The sequence below is a fragment of the Pristis pectinata genome, chromosome 34 (genome assembly GCF_009764475.1).
Source record: "Pristis pectinata isolate sPriPec2 chromosome 34, sPriPec2.1.pri, whole genome shotgun sequence".
In the NCBI taxonomy this organism is placed as follows: domain Eukaryota; kingdom Metazoa; phylum Chordata; class Chondrichthyes; order Rhinopristiformes; family Pristidae; genus Pristis; species Pristis pectinata.
The window spans coordinates 9,464,963-9,486,857 of NC_067438.1; the positions used below are offsets into that span (position 1 = coordinate 9,464,963).

The 21,895-nt window shown below is 48.0% G+C and overlaps 1 protein-coding gene and 1 long non-coding RNA gene across 8 annotated transcripts in view; one reads left to right on the forward strand and one right to left on the reverse strand.

Annotated features, from left to right (window-relative positions):
• Positions 1-19,320, reverse strand: part of LOC127585773 (hepatocyte cell adhesion molecule-like) — a 45,383-nt gene extending 26,063 nt beyond the window's left edge. Inside the window, exons 1-2 of one of the 7 annotated variants that reach the window (XM_052043450.1) lie at positions 13,051-13,252; positions 12,529-12,641 (exon numbers count right to left, since the gene is read on the reverse strand). In XM_052043450.1, coding sequence (XP_051899410.1) covers positions 12,529-12,641; positions 13,051-13,190 — 253 coding nt within the window. In that variant the 5' untranslated portion in view covers positions 13,191-13,252. The other 6 variants (XM_052043449.1, XR_007958594.1, XM_052043452.1 and 3 more) reach the window with 6 other exon arrangements.
• Positions 1,720-20,096, forward strand: LOC127585780 (uncharacterized). Its single transcript, XR_007958596.1, has 3 exons — positions 1,720-1,763; positions 2,612-2,677; positions 20,057-20,096. It is a non-coding gene; the product is annotated as an uncharacterized LOC127585780 (long non-coding RNA).
• The last annotated feature ends 1,799 nt before the right edge of the window (positions 20,097-21,895 follow it).

Sequence of the window (21,895 nt, forward strand, 5' to 3'; positions counted from 1 at the left end):
CCAGAATTGGACAATACTTCAGCCATGTCTGAATCGTTTTACTGGTTTGCCATAAACTTCCTACCTTTTTTATTTTGTAAGTAAAACACAGGATCTTTCTTTCACTTTCAACTGCTTGGTTAATTCTTGCCGTTTTCAGTCACATGGACCTCTAGTCAGGAAGTCATGTTGCAGCTGTGTAAAACTTTGGTTAGGCCGCACCTGGAGTATTGTGTCCAGTTCTGGTCACCCCATTACAGGAAGGATGTGGAGGCTTTGGAGAGGGTGCAGAAAAGGTACACCAGTGTAGAAGACAATGGAAGGGAGCTCTGGTGAATAAAGGGTTACTCTCTCTCTTTACTTGTAAGCAGCTTGAACCTGCTTGTGAAGCCTAGCAACTTCTTATTAGCTCTGAGCTTCAAGGCCACAAGAACAGGATTGTTTGTGCACATAGCAGTGTTACGAGTCAGGTTGCTATTTGGTGAGTGTCCCTTTAAGGCACCTGGACAGTAGAGTAGTAGTAGTGTGTGTGTGTGTGTGTGTGTGTGTGTGTGTGTGTGTGTGTGTGTGTGTGTGTGTGTGTGTGTGTGTGTGTATGTGTGTGTGTGTGTGGTGTCATCAAGACAGCAAGATTATAACAAAGCGCCGATGGTTTTGCTCAGTGAGTCGAGGAGAGAGAGAGAGAGAGAGAGAGAGAGAGAGACTGACTGCCGGTCTCTGTATCAATGGATGAAGAACAATAGCTGTGTCTGTCACTACAATCCATGTATGGATTTTTGGAGCAAACAAGTGGAGTCCACTTTGTTGTTAGCCTGTACTGGAAAACAGGTATTTCTGTGGATGGCCACGTATCGAATGCCTTCAGGGTGGCAGATACTTCGGAACAAAGCAATGGAGATTGAGGTGTCGTATGAGTTCCATCGTGGAATGTGTGGATTTTTAAAATTCTCTCTACATTTTCTCTTCAGTCAACGGTGGTTTTGCAAAAGCCTTTGCTCACGTTTCACCTTATGACTTGCTGAACTGAACTTTGAGAACTATTCCTGAACTTGGAGTTGGGAATTTGCCACACACACACTTTGAGTTTAGTTTTGGCGATAATATTTGATATCTAACGTTTTTATTTTTCTTATTATTACAAATAGTTATTAATAAAATAGTTTCTAACACTTTTTGATAGCTAACGTTTTTACTTTTCTTATTATTACAAGTAGTTATTAATAAAATAGTTTCTAACACTTATACATGACTCAGTGTGTTTCTATTGTTGTTGGTACGTAACAGCAGCCTCGGCTTGACCAATGGTAGCGTGAACTGGTCAAGCATACCCAAATATGGGTATTCCTGTGCAATAGGTGGACACCCACCAAAGAACAATGTACTTAAGTTTGTTATCCTGTATTCCTTGAGTCGGGCAACGTGCAGGGAACAGCAACACTGACTGTTTGCTCTTCTGTGTACTCCCACTCCCCCTAATGTTAAACAATAAAGGACTCTTTGTATGCTCCTTGGTTCTGCTGTAGTCTGATTTATTACAGAGTGCGGGTCGACTTTTACATTGGCGTTAGCTGGCAGGATTTCGCAAGAATACCTGGACACTTCCGGACTGACTAAGTGGACGACGGCGTTCGGAAGGTCAACAGGAGAAATAAGGCACCTTCAGACCACTTGTGTCTGTCTCCTACATCGACCTCCATGAACACTGTGATCCCTCATCTGAGGTAGATCCGGTTCCCTGCCGAAATCCAAATAGAACCAAGTAAAGAAAAGAAGGAAGCATGGAGGTTGGTAAACATTCATGTGGTGATGTGTGACACTGGGGCACAGTGTTACTGGGGAGAGATCTAAGTACTTAAAGTTCCTATGGTATAAGTTCATTCGGAATTAAAGTTCGTTTGGAATTAGAGTTCATCTGGAATACACCGGGATGCTGCCTTGATTAGAGGGTATTAGCTAAATAAAAGGTTGAACAAACTTGGATTCTTTTCTATGGAGTACTGGAGGCTAGAGACCTTTGCTGTTTGTGATATACATTAGCCACTTGGATGTGAACATGGAAGGTATGATTTGTATGTTTGCAAATGACACAGGATTTGGTGGTGGTGTGGATAATGAAGAAGGCTGTCCAAGGCTACAGCAAGATATAGATCAATTGGGAAGTTGGGCAGAGCGTCGGGAGATGGAACTTAACCCCTGCAAGTGTGAGATAATGCATTTTGGGAAGTCAAATGGGGAAAGAACGTATACAATAAATGGTAGGGCACTAAGAAATGTTGATGAACAGTTACTTGAGGTTCAAATCTATAGTTTCCTGACAATAGCAAAACTGGTGGGTGTGTGGTGAAGACGGCACATGGCATGCTTGCTGTCATTGGTCAGGGCTCAGAATATAAAAGTTAGGTTACGTTGCAACTTTACAAAACACTGGTTAGGCCATACTTGGAAGTATTGTAATTCTGGTTGCGACACTATCCAAAGGATATGAATACACTGGAAAGATTGCAGAGATTCACCAGGATGTTGCCTGGATTGGAGGATTCTACATGTGGATAGAACAGACTGGGCTTGTTTTCCTTGAAAATATATAAGATTATGAAAGGCATGGATAGTCAAGATCTTTTTCCCATGGTAGGTGCCTCAAAAACAACAGGGTATGGGTTCAAGGTGAGAGGAAGGTGTTCTGATGAAGATCTGAGGGGTAAGTTTCTATTTTAGAGTGGGTGATATCTGGCATGTGCTGCACTACGTAGTGGAATCAGGTACAATTGGTATGTTTAGGAGACAATAATGTTTATTTATTTGTCACATGTACATCGAAACACACAGTGAAATACCCTTTTCGCGTTAACAACGGGGGCAGCCCGCAAGTGTCACCACTCTTCCAACATAGCAATGCACACAACTTCCTACGAGAGGAAACTGGAGCACCTGGAGGAAACCCACACAGTCACTGGGAGAACGTACAAACTCCTTACAGACAGTAGCGGAACTGACCCGGGTCACTGGCACTGTAATAGCATTATGCTAACTGTTACATTACTGGCACAAGAAGGAGACAGTCCTAATATGGGCAAACAGTATTTGGGCAAGAAAGGTCAACATGATTGTGATAGGCCAAAGTGTCCATTTCTGTGCCATGTGACTCTGTGATACGGAGGTGATTTACTGAAATGTTACCAGACAGGAATTCCCTCTACAGATGCTGCCTGATCTGCTGAGTATTTTTGCTCCAGATTCCAGCAGCTGCAATCCCTTGCATCTCTAGCAATAGAAGCAACTGCTTGTCAACTTCCAAAACAACTCTTCTAAGTAGCCTCCCGTGCTGGCAGCTTGTGGGCTTCGACAATGGTGTCTGATTGCTGCAGGGAGACTACATGGAAACAGGAAACACAAGAGACTGCAGATGCTGGAACTGGAAATGGTTTATTATTACCATGTACCAAGTTACAGTGAAAAACTTGTCCTGCATACTGTTCATGCAGATCAATTCATTACACAGTGCATTGCAGTCAGACAGGGTAAAATACAGAATGCAGAGTAAAGTGTCACAGCTACAGAGAAAGTGCAGTGCAGATAGACAATAAGGTGCAAGGTCATAACAAGTTAGATTGTAAGGTCAAGAGTCTGTCCTTGAGCCTGGTGGTATGTAATTTCTGGCTTTTGTATCTTTTGCCTGATGGGAGAGGGGAGAAGAAAGAATGTCCCAGGTGGGTGGGGTCTTTGAATATGCTGGCTGCTTTACTGAGCCAGTGAGAGGTATAGTCCATGGAGGGGAGGCTGGTTTCTATGATGTGCTGAGCTGTGTCCACAACTCTCTACATTTTCTTGTGGTCCTGGGCAGAGCAGTTGCCATACCAAGCCGTGATGCATCCAGATAGGATGCTTTCTAGGGTGCATCGATAAAAGTTGGTGTCAAAGGGAACATGCCAAATTTCTTTAGCATCCTGAGGAGGTAGAGGCACTGGTGAGCATTCTTGGTCGTGGCGTCTATGTGGTTGGATGTTAGGGCTATTGGTGATGTTCACTCCTAGGAGCTTAAATCCAGAGCAACGAACAATCTGCAAGAGGAACTCAGCAGGTTGAGCAGCATTTGTGAAGTAAAAGAAATTGTCAATGTTCCAGTTTGAAACCCTGCAAGGTTCTGGTCCTGATGCAGGGTTTCGACCTGAAACATTGACAATTCCTCCCACCCCCACCCCACACTCACCCACCCACACCTGCCCCCAGCCCCAAGTTCTGATCAATGGACCTGCTGAGTTCATCCAGCAGATTGTCTGCTGTACATGTAAACTGGTTATTTTTCCAAGACCAGTCCTGGTGTAAATTTAACAATATTTATGGGAGCTCCTTCGTATGTATGGGCATCCTTAACCCAGGGAGGTCCTGTAACCTCTAACCTCATCACTCATGCAATGTTTTATCTAGGTTTAAATATTTTGTCATTTATAGTTATTTTTATGTCTTTGCACTGTAACACAGCCGTGAAACAACAAATTTCATGTCATGTAAGTCAGTGATAATAAACCCGATTCTAACTGGGACTGAGTCACAAAGCAAAGCAACACGGAGGCTGGCCCTTCGGCCCAGCGAGTCCATGCCAACCACGTTTTCCACCCAACTAGTCCCAGATTTCCCGGAATATCCCTCCAGGCCCTTCCAGGTGCTTCTTGAGTGCTGAAGAACTGATGACATGTTGACATATTGTGAGCAAATGTACTGAGGGGTCTGGTGCAGGGATTGAAGACAATGAAGTCCCGCATTGTACAGCTGTGCGTTCATGAACGATGTACATCTTTAGGGGGTTTAAACTAACCCTCTCCCTGTTCACTCGGCACCATTTCCCACCCAGTATTGGCTCACCCGCTCTGCCCATCTTTTCCCACTGCGGGTGCTGAACGCAGGAGGTGAGGAGATGGCACCGCCAAAACCCGTGAACCCAGCCACCGCCTTCTCCGTCTCCGCGCCCCGACCCGCGGCCACCATGGCGGCCGGGCCAACCGTCATCATCCGGGAACCCCGGGTGCAGCGCGCATGCTCCAGTGCCCACAGCCCTGGGGCTGCCCTGTGGGAACCCAGCGGGTCGGGCAGTGTCAGCGGAGGGAGATGGACGGCCGAGACCCTTCACCAAGTCTGGGAATGACAAGAGGGCAGAAAGTGTTCTGTGGTTGTTCTTAATGTCTGAGGATCCGGCACTGGAGATCGGCGGCGGCGGCGCTAGAGGGAGAGACTGGTGATTGGCGGGGGGGGGGGGTGGTGGGACTGGAGATCGTGTGTGTGTTTGTGTGTATGTGTGTGTGTGGTGGGACTGGAGATCGGGGTGTGTGTGTGTGTGTGTGTGTGTGTGGTGGGACTGGAGATCGGGGTGTGTGTGTGTGTGTGTGTGTGTGTGTGTGTGTGTGGTGGGACTGGAGATCGGGTGTGTGTGTGTATGTGTGTGTGTTTGGTGGGACTGGAGATCGGGGTGTGTGTGTGTGTGTCTGTGTGTGTGTGGTGGGACTGGAGATCGGGGTGTGTGTGTGTGTGTGTGTGTGTGTGTGTGTGTGTGTGTGTGTGTGTGTGGTGGGACTGGAGATTGGGTGTGTGTGTGTGTGTGTGGTGGGACTGGAGATCAGGGGTGTGTGTGTGTGTGTGTGTGTGTGTGGTGGGACTGGAGATCGGGGGGTGTGTGTGTGTGTGTGTGTGTGTGTGGTGGGACTGGAGATCGGGTGTGTGTGTGTATGTGTGTGTGTTTGGTGGGACTGGAGATCGGGGTGTGTGTGTGTGTGTCTGTGTGTGTGTGGTGGGACTGGAGATCGGGGTGTGTGTGTGTGTGTGTGTGTGTGTGTGTGTGTGTGTGTGGTGGGACTGGAGATTGGGTGTGTGTGTGTGTGTGTGGTGGGACTGGAGATTGGGGGTATGTGTATGTGTGTGTGTGTGTGTGTGTGTGTGTGTGTGTGTGGTGGGACTGGAGATTGTGTGTGTGTGTGTGTGTGTGTGTGTGTGTGTGTGTGTGGTGGGACTGGAGATCGGGTGTGTGTGTGTGTGTATGTGTGTGTGTGGTGGGACTGGAGATCGGTGTGTGTGTGTGTGTGGTGGGACTGGAGATTGGGTGTGTGTGTGGTGGGACTGGAGATTGGGGGTATGTGTGTGTGTGTGTGTGGTGGGACTGGAGATTGTGTGTGTGTGTGTGTGTGTGTGTGTGTGTGTGGTGGGACTGGAGATCGGGTGTGTGTGTGTGTGGTGGGACTGGAGATTGGGGGTATGTGTATGTGTGTGTGTGGTGGGACTGGAGATTGGGTGTGTGTGTGTGTGTGTGTGTGTCTGTGTGTGTGTGTGGTGGGACTGGAGATTGGGGGGGTGTGAGTGTGTGTGTGTGGTGGGACTGGAGATTGGGTGTGTGTGTGTGTGTGGTGGGACTGGAGATTGGGTGTGTGTGTATGTGTGTGTGTGTGTGGTGGGACTGGAGATCGGTGTGTGTGTGTGTGTGTGTGTGTGTGTGGTGGGACTGGAGATTGTGTGTGTGTGTGTGGTGGGACTGGAGATCGGGATGTGTGTGTGTGTGTGTGTGTGTGTGGTGGGACTGGAGATCGGGGGTATGTGTGTGTGTGTGGTGGGACTGGAGATTGGGGGTGTGTGTGTGTGTGTGTGTGTGTGTGTGTGTGTGTGTGTGTGGTGGGACTGGAGATTGGGGGTGTGTGTGTGTGTGTGGTGGGACTGGAGATTGGGTGTGTGTGTATGTGTGTGTGTGGTGGGACTGGAGATCGGGGTGTGTGTGTGTGTGTGTGTGTGTGTGTGTGTGTGTGTGTGTGTGTGGTGGGACTGGAGATTGGGTGTGTGTGTGTGTGTGTGTGTGTGTGTGTGTGTGTGTGGTGGGACTGGAGATCGGGGGTATGTGTGTGTGTGTGGTGGGACTGGAGATTGGGTGTGTGTGTGCGTGTGGTGGGACTGGAGATCGGTGTGTGTGTGTGTGTGTGTGTGTGTGTGTGTGTGTGTGTGTGTGTGGTGGGACTGGAAATCACGGGGTGGGGGATGGGGACAGCATCGGCGCGGGACAGAGAGATGTTCTGCGTCTGAGGAGCTGGGGGTCAGAGGGTGGACGGTACAGACTGGGGGAGGAGATTGAGGAGGGAAGCAGAGGAGGGGAGACGAGCAGGGGAGTGAAGCGTGGGAGGGGGTACGGGGGTGTGAAGTGGGGGGGCTGGAGGTCGGTGGGAGATTGGGGGTGACTGGGGATTGGGTGTAGGAAGAGAGTTGGGATGTGGGGAGAAGTTCAGGAGGTGGCTGTTGAGGGTGTGTTGAGTAGCAGGGTTTTGGCAGGAAGGGGTGAGGAACATTGGTGAAAGGGGAGTTGGGCAGCAGGTGAATTGGAGTGAGGGTAGAGAGAGTGAAGGGTGGTGGGATTGGGATGGGGGAGAGATTCGTGTGAGTGAGTCTCCAGCTGCCCAATAAAGCTGATGTCCAGTTCCTGATACCCACTTCTTCAAAATGAGTGAGCAGAAGCTGAAACTTTAGTTGGCTTAATACCCAGTGACGACAACCTAGAATTTCTACTCTTAACAAAACAGCATAAAGACCGTGTCATGAGATATTGTTACCTCCCTGCCATGAGACACACTATCTGTCATGAGACATGTTATATCTGTGTCATGAGACCCACTATCTCTCTGCCAAAAAGCTGCAAGAGGATGACACCAGTTGGGTGGTGCTGGAAATGATATCAATCTACTGAAGCATATAGAATATATAGAAAGTAGAGGCTATACTTTTTTTATTCATAGTCTGCTCTGTGCTTAAGATGGCCGCTGGGCCTCCTTCTTCTCCAGCTCGAGCGCAGGAAACTCTTAGTGTGGGAAACATATAGCTCATATAGAAACAGTTAGCCCATTCCTAGGGAGAACTTTTGATTTAGTGTAGCTCATTAAACAGATGGTTAGCCCATTCCTAGGAAGACACTGTTGATCTGTTGTATAGCTAATGGTCGTTAGGGCTAGTGTGACTAATGATTTTGTAGCAGTTCTGAAGCTGATAGTTTTTTAACTGATAAACCAGATGCCAGCAAGTCTCAGAACTCATAGGTTATAGGGGCACATTGTAATGTTTTATAACTGTTAGCCTTGTAGTGAATAAGCCTAGTATTGTTTTATAACTGGTAGTTCTGTAGCCTAGTACCAGTACTCCCAATGCCCATAAATAACTGGGCCACTCTGTGACTGAGTCAGGAAATGACTGTGGCGAAAGACAAATGGTTGTGAGCCAGGAGACAACTGTGAAAGGAGGCAAATGGTGAAGGATGAAACTGTGAAGATAAGAGAGAACATGATGGATTGTAACAATGTCATTGAGCTAAGAAAAAAGGTATAAAAAAAGGCCCACGAGCTTTGCTCGGGGGCAGTCAGAGAGCAGTAGTCAGAGGGTGACTAGTAACTGACTGTCTGACTGTCACAACTTTTCTTTGCAAATAAAAGTTTAACTTCTTGAGGAATCTTCTGCTTCTCCTGGTCATCTATTTATTGTGGGTAACCGTGACAACCACTGCTGATAAATTAATTCAAAGCCACATTGCCAGTACACAGTTGTGCTGATTACTTTGGGCCCTGCCATTTACTGTGAACATTCCCCCTACATTTAACCTCACACTTGCCCAGTTTAAGCTCCACCTGTCATTCCTACACCCAAATCGGCAACTGATCTATATCCTCTGTATGAAAAACACAACGATGCTGGAGGAACCCAGCAGGCCAGGCAGCATCTGTGGAGAAAAGCAGGCGGTCAACATTTCAGGTCTTCTGCAGTCCTGAAGAGGGTCCTGACCCGTAACGTTGACCGCCTGTTTTTCTCCACAGATGCTGCCTGGCCTGCTGGGTTCCTCCAGCATCATTGTGTTTTTCAACTGGATTCCAGCATCTGCAGTCCTTTGTTTCTCCTACAACCTCTGTATCCTTTAATCATCAGTGAAGATGATCAAACTCCATCTTTTGTGTCATCTGCAAACTTACTAGTCGGCCCATTTACAACATCAGCTGCTCTTCAGTCCACTCGGACCTCACCTGTGGCTAGACAGGATACAAAGCACTTTGTCAAGGCTGCAGCTGTCTTCTCTCTGCCTCAATCAATAACCTGGGATAGATCCCATCAGGCCCTGGGGACTTCTCCACCTTGATTTCCTTCAACAGACCCAACACCACCACCTCCTTTGTCCTGACATGCCCTAGATTATTAGCATACCCCATACTGACCTAACTATTCTCCAAGTCCTTCTCCTGAGTGAATACTGATGCAAAGCACTCATTTGGTATCTTGCCCACATCCTCTGGCCCCAGGTATAAATTCTGTTCTTGAGTGGTTCTACTCTCTCCCTGGCTTCCCTCTGAATTTTAATATTTGTGTAAAATGCCTTTGGATTTTCCTTAATCCTACTTGCCAAGGATGTTTCCTGGCCCCTTTTGGCTTTCCTAATACCCTGTTTGAGCTCTTTCCTGCTTTCTTTATATTCTTTAAGGGCCCTGCAATGAAAAGTAACTGGTGGAGAAGTTGGATTGGGAAAGAAACATGTTCCAAGGTTCATCAAGAGGGATTTGAACGAGTGGAGATCATTCCCAGGGGAGAAGCTGGGGCCACAGAGGGCAACAGCTAGTTACAGCTAGCAGGGAGGAGCCCTCAGCCCAGAGTGACAAACCGTGAACAGCAGGCCAGTGACCCAACATGTTAAGATTCAGCACTGTCTAATCTAAAGAAAAGTGAATTTAAAATGTTGCCTTTTGATAGGAATGACATCCAATAGTCTGGATAATCTGCTAAACCATCATCTCCAAAGTCCTGAGTGTGTCTTAACCCAGGGTCTTTTTTTATTCCAGAAAAAGGTAATTCATAAATGTATCATTATATATTTACTCCAGCAGTTTTTTGCTCCATTTTATAATGTGGGTCATTCCACTGTCTTTACTCACAGCACCAAATTACTCAGAATATGTCAACATGACATCAATTTCTCAGTCCCAAACTTTCCATCAGTGATGTGGCTGGGAAGGTATTACCCTGGACTCGGCCCATCTGTGACACTGTGGCCTCTCTGACAGCTGAACCAAGCTGAGCAAGCAGTCCTGCACCATAGGACGTGGCAGTCAGCAGCATGCAGGTGGGGTAACCTCCCCAGAGCCTCCCCAACAACCAGCCCGCCACAGCACCCCATGCAGCAGAGAAAACAAAATGCTGCAAGCACTCACTGCAGTATGTGCAGTGCATCCCTGGTCAACGTTTTGGTCGAGACCCTTCATCAGGGGAGATAGGTGGTAGGAAGGAGTGGGGCAAGAGCTGGCAGGTGATAGGTGGATCCAGGTGAGTGACGTGATAGGCAGATGAGGGAGGTGGGTGAATGAGGGAGGTGATTGGTGGGAGTAACAAATGGCTGAAGATGGTGGAATCTGATAAGATGGAACGGAGGAAGGGAGGCGAGGAAAGGGAACCAATGGGTGGCGAGTGCGGTGATGGGCAGATGGAGGTGGGGGAGGGGAAAGATAGGATGATGGAGGCCAGTTGGACCAGGAGGAGAGGGGGAAGGAACAGAAGGGAGCAGTTACCAGGATTCTGAGAATTCGATGTTCATGCCACCAGTTTGGAGACTGCCAGGGCGGAATACGAGGCGTCGTTCCTCTAATTTACAATTAGCCTCGACCTGGCAGTAGAGAGGGCCGAGGAAAGACACGTCGGGGTGGGAATCGGAAGTGGAACTAAAATGATTGGCCACCGGCAGATCCCAACTGGCACAGCAGATGGAGTGAAGGTGCTTGGTGAAGAAGTCACCCAATCTGGGTCTGGCCTCACCGTTGTAGATGGGGAGGGGACGACGGGCAGGTGCTGAAGGTTCCAGCATCTGCAGTCTCTTAAGGCTTCATGCAATGCAGGACCTTGCATCCTCTTCATTCACTGCGCCACCACATTATATTTTCCAAACAACATTTACATTAAGTAAACAGGAGTAAGTCACCTGGTGCCTCAAACTTTACCATGTTCCTCATGACTCTCAATTCCTGAATCTTTAAATATTATCTATTAACACAACATCAATTTCTCAATCCCAAACAGTATATCAGTGATGAGTGTAGGATGTTATTCCACCAAGCTCAGCATCCAGTGATGCGAGACAGGGACACTGCACTGTGACCTAACCCCATGGGCCGTTGTGGTAACTGCACCGGGTTTCAGTACATCCCACTGTGGCAATGAACAAGCTGCTGGAGGAACAGAGTGGGTCAGGCAGCATCTGTGGAGGCAACAGGATAGTCAACATTTCAGGTTGTGACCCTGCATCAGGAGTGTAAAGGCGAGATAACCAGTGTAAAGGGGTGAGTGGGAGGGGCAAGAACTGGCAAGTGTTCTCTTCGAACACAAGCTTCCTTATTCATCTACTATTGTAGATGGGGAGGGGACGATGGGCAGGTGTTCTAGGTTCCAGCATCTGCAGTCTCAAGGCTTCATGCAATGCAGGACCTTGCATCCTCTTCATTTACTACACCACATAACATTCTCCCACGATGTTTACAATAAGTAAACTCAAAAAATTAGGAGTAAGCCACTCGGTGCCTCAAACCCTCCCATGTCTCTTTCTCAGTTCCTCGTCTCTCAATTCCTTGACTATTAACAGAACACCAGTTTCTCAATCCCAGACAGTAGATCAGTGATGGGTGTAGGAGGTTATTCCACCAGGCTCAGTCTCTGGTGGTGGGAGACAGGGACACTGCACTGTGGTCTAACCCCATGGGCCGTTGTGGTAACTGCACCAGGTTTCAGTACATCCCACTGTGGCAACAAACAAGCTGCTGGAGGAACAGAGTGGGTCAGGCAGCATCTGTGGAGGCAACAACGTTTTGGGTTATAGATAGAGCAATACAGCACGGAAACAGGCCCTTCGGCCCAACTGGTCCATGCTGACCAAGATGCCCCATCCAAGCTGGTCCCATTTGCCAGTTTGACCCATAACCTTCTAAACCTTTCCAATCCATGTACCTGTCCAACTGTCTTTTAAACAAGTTCTTATTGTACCTGCCTCACCCACTTCCTCAGGTTGTGACCCTGCATCAGAGTGAAGGGGAGATAACCAGTGTAAAGAGGTGAGTGGGAGGGGCAAGAGCTGGCAAGTGACAGGTGGATCCAGGTGAGGGAGGGGGGGGGTTGGTCTGCAGATGAAGCCACACAGGGGAAGGAGGGGCGGAGATGATGACAGAGTCTGGCAGGTGACAGGTGGAGACAACAAAGGAACCTGATGAGAAAAGGCAGGTGACGGGGGGCCCTGGGTCGAGTGTGTGGGTGATAGACGGATAACCAGGTGGGGGGGGGGGAGGGGGCAGGAGCTGGGTGACAGAGGGCTGTGGGGGGGTTGGAAAGAAGGGTGTGTACCGGAGGACCTGGGTGGATCGGGAGAGAGAGAGAGAGAGAAAGGAACAGTGGGGATGCCTGAAATTGGAGAACTCAGTATTCACTGCCGATCCCACATTGCAGACTGTTGACAGCTCTTGTTTGGAAAGCACCAAGTCCCGCCCACCGCCCGAAGCCCAAACGTAAACAACCCCTTACCCCCAATGTGCCAGGTGACCGCACGCCCTGCACCAGTCCCGGGAGGTTGCCCAGCTGGGGACAGTTCCCCTGAGACAACATTTGACCCCGTCCGGTGACCACAGCTCCGAGCGCTGAAACACAAAACACGACCTTTGTTTACCTCAGCTGTTCCGACATGACGGCAGCTTACCTTCCGCACCAAGCACACAAAGCGGCAACAACATCCAGCAGCCCAGCGGGAGCCGCAGGTCGGATCCGGGACAGCCAGCCAGCCCCGAGCGGATCAGGAACTGCATCCCGAACCCCTTGCTCGGTGCACACGGAGTTAACAGCGAGGGAGAACGTTTTAGACTGGTTTCAAAATACGCACTCTTCGCTGTATACACAGTTCCACAATGCAGAACATTGCAAAGTCGCCATTCACTGCACCGAGCACCATCACATCTGTTCACAATGTTTACAAAATGTCGCCCTGTTACTCATTGCGTCATCATTGCACTGAACCCAGCCCCACAGAAGCGGGTGGGGGTGCTAACGTACCTTATGATTGCTGTTAGCACTCTGGTACACCTCTCCGTTAAATTACTTCTTGTTTTTTTTATTCTGTCTCCACACAGACTGCTCCTACATACTGCTTTCCTGAATTTGGGACATCTCTCTCTCTCTCTGGCCTTAACCATCAGTAATTAACAGCGACACTCCTTCGCCTTTTTGTCCTTCCGTGATGTCTCGTACTCCTGTGGTCCCTCCAGATGTCCTTCTAGTTTTCTGTCCGTCCAAGATGTCATGTATTCTTCGTTGTTTCGGGTTCAATCTGTGTCATTCTGCAATCCTCCTCCTGCATTTAGTTATCTGCAGTTTCGGATCGTCTTTTTGGTTTTGGATGCCAATTGTGTTCAGATACAGAACCCTCAGCTTGTCCTATTTGACACGTATCCTTGTCTACTTAAGATTTCTTTATTAGTTATGCGTACATCGAAACACACAGTGAAATGCATCTTTTGCGAGGAGTGTTCTGGGCCAGCCCACAAGTGTCGCTACACTTCCAGCGCCAACATAGCACGCCCACAAACTTCCTAACCCGTACATCTTTGGAATGTGGGACAAAACCGGAGCACCCGGAGGAAACCCACGCAGGCATGGGGGAAACCACAAACTCCTTACAGACGGCGGCCGGAATTGAACCCGGGTCGCTGGCGCTGTAATAGTGTCACGCTAACCGCTACACTACCGTGCCTGCCCTCTTTACTCTTGGATTTGTTCCTCCTACACCTATCACAGTCCATTTATTATTTTCAATCTTACTACCTTTCTCTCTAGCCCTTGCCTCTGCTCAGAACCCACAGCCTGGCGTGAAAGCAAATTGTTTTCTATCCTGGGGAAAAGGAACTCTCACAGTACTCTTACATAAAGTTCCAGACCAAGAGAAAACGAAGGACTGTATTTCCAAGTAAAGATTGTGTACAACTCAGAGGCGAAGTAATGGATCCTGATGTTCCCATGTACCTGTTGTCCTTGGAGTCAGGGTGCTGTTGGAGTGCCCCGGACATGTAACTGCAGTGCATTATGGAGATGGTACACACCGAGACCTGAGTGAATTGAAAGGGTGGGGTAGGGGCTGACAATCAAGCTGGCTACTTTGTCTTGGATGGTTCTGAGCTTTCTCAGTGTTGCTGGAGATGAACTTATCTCAGCAAGCTGATGAGAATTCCGTCACGTCCGCGATAGGCCATGTAACTGGTGGAAATACTGTTGATTCAGAAACATAAACCCTCTTGTGTGTGCAACTGCTGAAAGCTTGTGACTCTGCTACTGTCAACACTCAAGTCACGTACTGCTTAGCATCTGTGTTTACACAATAGCTGAAATGACTTTAATGTTCAACTGGCAAGTACCAGGCTAGGCTTGCTCTAACTCTTGCGGAAACAAGAAACTGCAGGAACTGGAACCTGGAGCAACAAACAATCTGCTGGAGGAACTCAGTGGGTTGAGCAGCATCTGTGGGCAGAAAGGAATTGTTGACATTTAGCGTCGAGACCTCGACAGTTCCTTTCCTCCCGCGGATGCTGCTCGACCCACTGAGTTCCTCCAGCAGATCATTTGTTGGCTTGCTCCAACTTGACTGTGTAAATTGGTTCTCAGCCTGTAACTGAACCTTTGCTCAAGCAATAGGGACAAACACAGAGCTGTCGAGCGAAGAGCTCTGTTTCACTTCAGCTCATCACAGATTTCCTTCCAGTTCTGGTTCAGTTGGGCAGCTGTACTTCCTGGAACTTCAGCTTCCATGCACTCATAAGCACCACGTATTCCACGGGCAAAGTGGACAATATAATGTGATGTTGTCAGCAGTAGCTTGTTCTTCCTTTCTACTCTCAGTCACATTTTACAAGCTTTCAGTGTTGGCATCCTCTATCTTACCAATTCCCTCTGACACGGAAAAATCCTGCAGTCAGACCAAGATACATCACAAGGACATGACCTTCGGCCCACTGAGATCACGTGACCACCAACCACTCACTCACACTAATCAGACATAATTCCATTTTTTAAAAATTCTCCCCAGATTCTGCCACCCACCTACAAACTAAGGGCAATAGACAGCAGACAATTAACTCACCAACCAGCGATGATTGCAGTCATTCGATTACCATGATATGTCTCAACATCTCTTCCATACTTTCATTTATATTGAAGAATGTTCTGATTTCAAAATTCCATATAACAGAGGATTCTAATGAACTCAAATAAATCTACACACATGAACATTCATTACACTTGATTTATTTCTTAATGTTAATTGCTGTGTTGTTCGCATAAAATTCCTAAGAAGATTTAGTTGGTCAGATTGTTTTTTGCAGCATTACTGTAACACAACCTCAGTAAGCTCATCATTGGCTTCAGGTGACACCTTCCTCTCCCTCTTTGTCTTTCTTGTTAGTGGGTTAGAACACACAATCTGAACATTACAAGAAAAAACTACAGATGCTGGACACCTGAGGCAGGATCAGAAAGTGCCGGAAACACTCAGCAAACTTCTCTGCAGCTTGAAACCATCTTCTTTGTCCCAGTTCTGATGAAAGTTCCACAATCTGAGACATCAGCTCTGTTTCTCTTTCCACACATACCGCCTGACCTGCTGAGTGTCCCCACCATGGTCTGTTTTTGCTACTTACAGTACTACCTAGCTTAAGTGGTGACACTTCTTTAACGTAGAACACGACAGCACAGTACAGGCCCTCCGGCCCACAATGTTGTGCCGACATTTTATCCTGCTTTAAGATCTATCTAACCCTTCCCTCCCACATAGCCCCCTATTTGTCTATCATTCATGTGATGTCCTGTTGTACATTATCCAGTCTCTGAAAACTAGACAGCTCTCAAAATTCAGCTGACCACGAATTCTCCAGCTTCGTGACCTTGTTTACAGTGGGGTGGCTGTCCACTTCCTGTGCTTCAAGTTGACTCCATCTGGCTGATTGTGCCTGACCTGTTTGGAAGCAGATAATGGGAAGAATGTTTGGTAATCACTAAAAAAAGTTAAATGTTATTTATATTTTTCAAACTTTATATTTACATTTTCTAAGATCAAGGGTGCTAGGTTAGGATATTGGACGTAGGACATTTCAGCTTCGTCCTACAGCTGTTGTCAGTGTGTTATTGGTTTCATGGTCACTAGCCTCTGGACTGGGTTAGAAGTACTCTTTGGGCTGGGGATATCCTAACATGCCAAGTGACTGAGGTTTCGAACTTTGTTGTCTAACTTGGTTCTCAACTTGTCACTGGACTGGAAGGGCACATTGAGGAAGGAGCTCTGCTTTGCTCATTGCCTTAATTTACCACAGCTTGTCTCAGATGAATAGCCACACATCCTGCCACGACAGCTTCTGTGTGCTAGTAGGCTCCATGTATTGCACAGGCAAACAGGATGCATCAATGCGATCTTATGTTGCATCTGCTAGCTTGTTCCAGCTTTTCAATGCTTATGAATATTGAGGTGCCAATGATGCAAAAAGGTATTCCCACTGAGTTACACAGTGTGCATCTGCTGCAAATAAATGGTCAGTTGTCTGACGACTAACTGATAAGAGGACCTGCATGGCTAAAGTAGATGGAGTTATATCAAAGGCAAAACGTTATGAAAGACATATGTAAAAAAAGTATTTATTTATTCGCCCAGATATATTGCTGAGTCATTAAATACTCAGTGCTGAACCCAGCGGGTGCCAAGCACCACACCTTCCCCTCGTCTGAGTTGCTAGGTTGCAGACTTCATATGGACTGATCTCAGGGAGGACACAGCCAGAGACCGGCCAGCGTTCAATAACTGGTCACTGTTAAATCCAACTCAGTGGCCGCAGCATCGTGTCACTGGGGTCTTTCTGCGCCAATCCAGCTGTCCCCCTTCACTGAGTAAGTGCAGACCTATCAGTGGGAGGGTGGGCGGAGAGAGGGAATGACTGGGCAGGAGAGGCACGGGATTGGTTCAGATCTGGGTTCGACAGGGTACGGAAAATCAGCACAGGGTTCGAGGGAGAGGGAGAGGGAGAGGACAATATCGCCCCCGTGGACACCATCTCTCTCTGCCCCTGACTCTGACCAGTTTTCATCCAAACTATCACTGCCCCTTTAATCGCTTGGCATTCAGTATCACCAACGCCCTTCAAAAGGCACTTTATAAAATCCCCTTTAAAGCCATGACATAAACAATTGCACCACCTTGACCCAAACTCCTGTTGATACCACCGATGGTGGGGAGGGATGTGCCCATGATGTATTGGGCCGAGTCCACCACTCTCTGCAGCTTCTTGCATCCCTGTGCATATGAATTTCAGTTCAGTGCTCATTATCTCATCTGTATCCAAGATGATTTGCCCTTTGATTCATTATTTCCCTTCTTTGATTATCCTTTATTCCTCTGTTATGAAAGACTTCAGCAGTTCCTCTAATGTGACCCATCGATCTGTTCTCTTCGACGCTTTAGACCCACGAGCTTCTTTATTCATCTACTATTGTAGATGGGGAGAGGACGATGGGGAGGTGTTCCAGGTTCCAGGATCTGCAGTCTCTTAAGGCTTCATGCAATGCAGGACCTCACATCCTCTTCATTTACTACACCACTACATTACTTTCTCCCACAACGTTTACAATAAGTAAACACAAAAAAATTAGGAGTAAGCCACTCGATGCTGCAAACCCTCCCATGTCTCTGTTTCAGTTCCTCGTCTCTCAATTCCTCGAATACTTATCTATAAACAGAACACCAATTTCTCAATCCCAGACAGTACATCAGTGATGAGCAAAGGCGGTTATTCCACCAAGCTCAGTCTCTGGTGGTGGGAGACAGGGACACTGCACTGTGGTCTAACCCCATGGGCCGTTGTGGTAACTGCACTGGGTTTCAGTACATCCCACTGTAGCAACAAACAAGCTGCTGGAGGAACAGAGTGGGTCAGGCAGCATCTGTGGAGGCAACAACGTTTTGGGTTATAGATAGAGCGATACACCACGGAAGCAGGCCCTTCGGCCCAACTGGTCCATGCCGACCAAGATGCCCCATCCAAGCTGGTCCCATTTGCCGGCGTTTGGCCCACAACTTTCTAAACCTTTCCAATCCATGTACCTGTCCAACTGTCTTTTAAACAAGTTCTTATTGTACCTGCCTCACCCACTTCCTCAGGTTGTGACCCTGCATCAGAGTGTAAAGGGGAGCAATCAAAGACCCCACCCACCCAGGTCATTCTCTCTTCTCTCCTCTTCCATTGGGTAGAAGATACCACCAGGCTCAAGGACAGCTTCTACCCCACTGTGATAAGACTATTGAACGGTTCCCTTATATGATGAGATGGACTCTGACCTCACCATCTACCTTGTTGCACCTTATTGCACTGCACTTTCTCTGTAGCTGTGACACTTTACTCTGTACTATTGTTTTTACCTGTACTACATCAATGCACTCTGTATTAACTCAATGTAACTGCACTGTGTAATGAATTGACCTATACGATCGGTTTGCAAGACAAGTTTTTCACTGACAATACCCAGAGTAAAGAGGTGAGTGGGAGGGGCAAGAGCTGGCGTGTGACCGGTGGATCCAGGTGAGGAGGGGGGTTGGTGTGCAGACGAAGCCACACAGGGGCTGTCCAAGGTGACCGCACGCCCTGCACCAGTCCCGGGAGGTTGCCCCGCTGGGGACAGTTCCCCTGAGACAACATTTGACCCCGTCCGGTGACCACAGCTCCGAGCGCTGAAACACAAAACACGACCTTTGTTTACCTCAGCTGTTCCGACATGACGGCAGCTTACCTTCCGCACCAAGCACACAAAGCGGCAACAACATCCAGCAGCCCAGCGGGAGCCGCAGGTCGGATCCTCTCCGCAGTCCGAACCGCGGAACTCCCCCTTGCTCGGTGCACACGGAGTTAACAGCGAGGGAGAACGGTTTAGACTGCTTTCAAAATACGCACTTTTCGTTATATACACAGTTCCACAATGCAGAACATTGCAAAGTCGCCATTCGCTGCACCGAGCACCATCGCATCTGTTCACAATGTTTACAAAATGTCGCCCTGTTACTCATTGCGTCATCATTGCACTGAACCCAGCCCCACAGAAGCGGGTGGGGGCAGTAATGTACCTTATGATTGCTGTTAGCACTCTGGTACACCTCTCCGTTAAATTACTTCTTGTTTTTTTTAAATTCTGTCTCCACACAGACTGCTCCTATATACTGCTTTCCTGAATTTGGGACATCTCTCTCTCTGGCCTTAACCATCAGCAATCAACAGCGACACCCTTTCGCCTTTGCGTCCGTCCAAGATGTCCTGTATTCTTCGTTACTTCGGGTTCAATCTGTGTCATTCTGCAGCCCTCTTTCTGCATTTAATTATCTGTGGTTTCACGGTGCTTTCATTGGCTGCGCCAAGCGTCACTGCGTTGCTCTGCCCGCAGACCCGCACCGTGCACCGTGCCAATGCCAGCATTTGGTTGCAGAATCTCCCGGCCCGGCCCACCCACCTGTGCCGCATGGTACAAAATTACAGAAAAAAAAACCCTCCAGAAAACGCTGGAAATGTCCGCACTGCACCAGAGCCGTGGTTCCCTGCTGGTGACCCTCCCCTCGGAATAAATGCTGTCCTCAGACGACGCCACATTGCCTGAGATGTCGCGATTGGGTTCATATTTGAACCATCCCCTTTCTCCAGCTCCCACCTTTTCTTCGCTATTGCACGAAACATCCAGCGACCGTGCAGGAGCCAATGTCTCTTCTCAATCCCGGGTCATCAGATCCCCACTGGCCACAGACCCACAACACCGAACCCGTCCGTCGCCACCCACTGTGACAGTGGCCTGGGATCTGCCGCTAGACAGCAGTCCGTTCCCACTGTGGCAATGCAGAGAGTGGGTACGTCAATGGTAGGGGTCAGGACACACGGAGGGATCACCTTCCTTTAATTCCGAAGACTGCTTGATTTGCAGATGCGTAGTTAAACAATGTGGGCTCTTACTCGTTTCGAACATGCTCTCCCATTGTTCTCAATTTCAGCAGATGTAAACCTCGTGGAGACACAGGAGACTGCAGACGCTGGAAACTGGAGGCACTCAGCGGGTCAGGAAGCATCTGTGGAGGGAAATAGACAGTCGACGTTTCGGGTCGAGACCCTTCACCTGGACAGATGTATTGGTATTGGTTTATTATTGTCACTTGTACCGAGGTACAGTGGAAAACTTGTCTTACAAACCGATCGTACAGGTATGCCTTGCCTGTCCAACCAGTCCTCACAAGACAAACCGCCAATTTCAGCTATTAATCTCTTAACCTTCTCTTTGAAACGTTTTCCAATTCATTACCATCCTGCTTTAAATAAGGAGAACAACACTGTACAGGGTAATCCAGCCAGACCTGATATAACTGTGGCATTACAATTGTATGAATGACTCATGTGGATCCACCTGTCACTTGCCAGCTCTTGCCCCTCCCACTCACCTCTTTACACTGGTTATCTCCCCTCTCCACTCTGAGTCCTGATGCAGGGTCACAGCCTGAGGAAGTGGTTGAGGCAGGTACAATAACAACTTTTAAAAGACAGTTGGACAGATCCGTGGATTGGAAAAGGTTTAGAAGGTTATGGGCCAAACGCTGGCAAATGGGATGAGCTTGGATGGGGCATCTTGGTCGGCATGGACCAGATGGGCCGAAGGGCCTGTTTCTGTGCTGTATAACTCTACGACTCTATGACTTGGATGAAGACACCAAAGGTACTGTTGCTAAATTTGCTGATGGCACAAAAGTAGGTTGGAAAATCAGTTGTGGCGGATGGAGGCCACAGAGGGATCCAGATTGGTTAATTGACTTTTGGATTTAGCGTAATAAACCATAGAATTTTGTTAGCTACCCAAATTACTTGCTATACGTGATACCACCGTAGTAGGCTGTATCTCAAATAACGATGAGTCAAGGTACAGGAAGGAGATAGAGGGCTTAGTGACATGGTGTCATGACAACAACCTTTCCCTCAATGTCAACAAAACAAAAGAGCTGGTCATTGACTTCAGGAAAGGGGGCGGTGTACATGCACCTGTCTACATCAATGGTGCTGAGGTCAAGAGGGTTGAGAGCTTCAAGTTCCTGGGAGTGAATATCACCAACAGCCTGTCCTGGTCCAACCACGTAGATGCCATGGCCAAGAAAGCTCACCAGCACCTCTACTTCCTCAGGAGGCTAAAGAAATTTGGGATGTCCCCTTTGACACTCACCAACTTTTATCGATGCACCATAGAAACCATCCTATCTGGATGTATCACGGCTTGGTACGGCCCAGGACTTCAAGAAACTGCAGAGAGTTGTGGACACGGCCCAGCACATCACTGAAACAAACCTCTCTTCCATGGACTCTGCCTTTACCTCCTGCTGCCTTGGTGAAGCAGCCAGTGCAATCAAAGACCCCACCCACCCGGGTCATTCTCTCTTCCCTCCTCTTCCATCAAGTGGTAGATTCAGGAGCCTGAGGATACGTACCTCAGCTTCTATCCCACTGTGACAAGACTATTGAATGGTTCCCTTATATGATAAGATGGACTCTGGACCTCACAATCTACCTTGTTGTGACCTCGCACCTTATTGTCTACCTGCACTGCACTTCCTCTGTAGCTGTGACACTTTACTCTGCACTGTTATTGCTTTTACCTGTACTACCTCAATGCACTCTGTACTAACTCAATGTAACTGCACTGTGTAATGAATTGACCTGTATGATCGGTTTGCAAGACAAGTTTTTCACCGTACCTCAGTACAAGTGACAATAATAAATCAATACCAATACTCACCATTTGTAATTCATGCACTGGAATGCCCAGATCACTCTGCATCTCAGACATTTGCCATCTT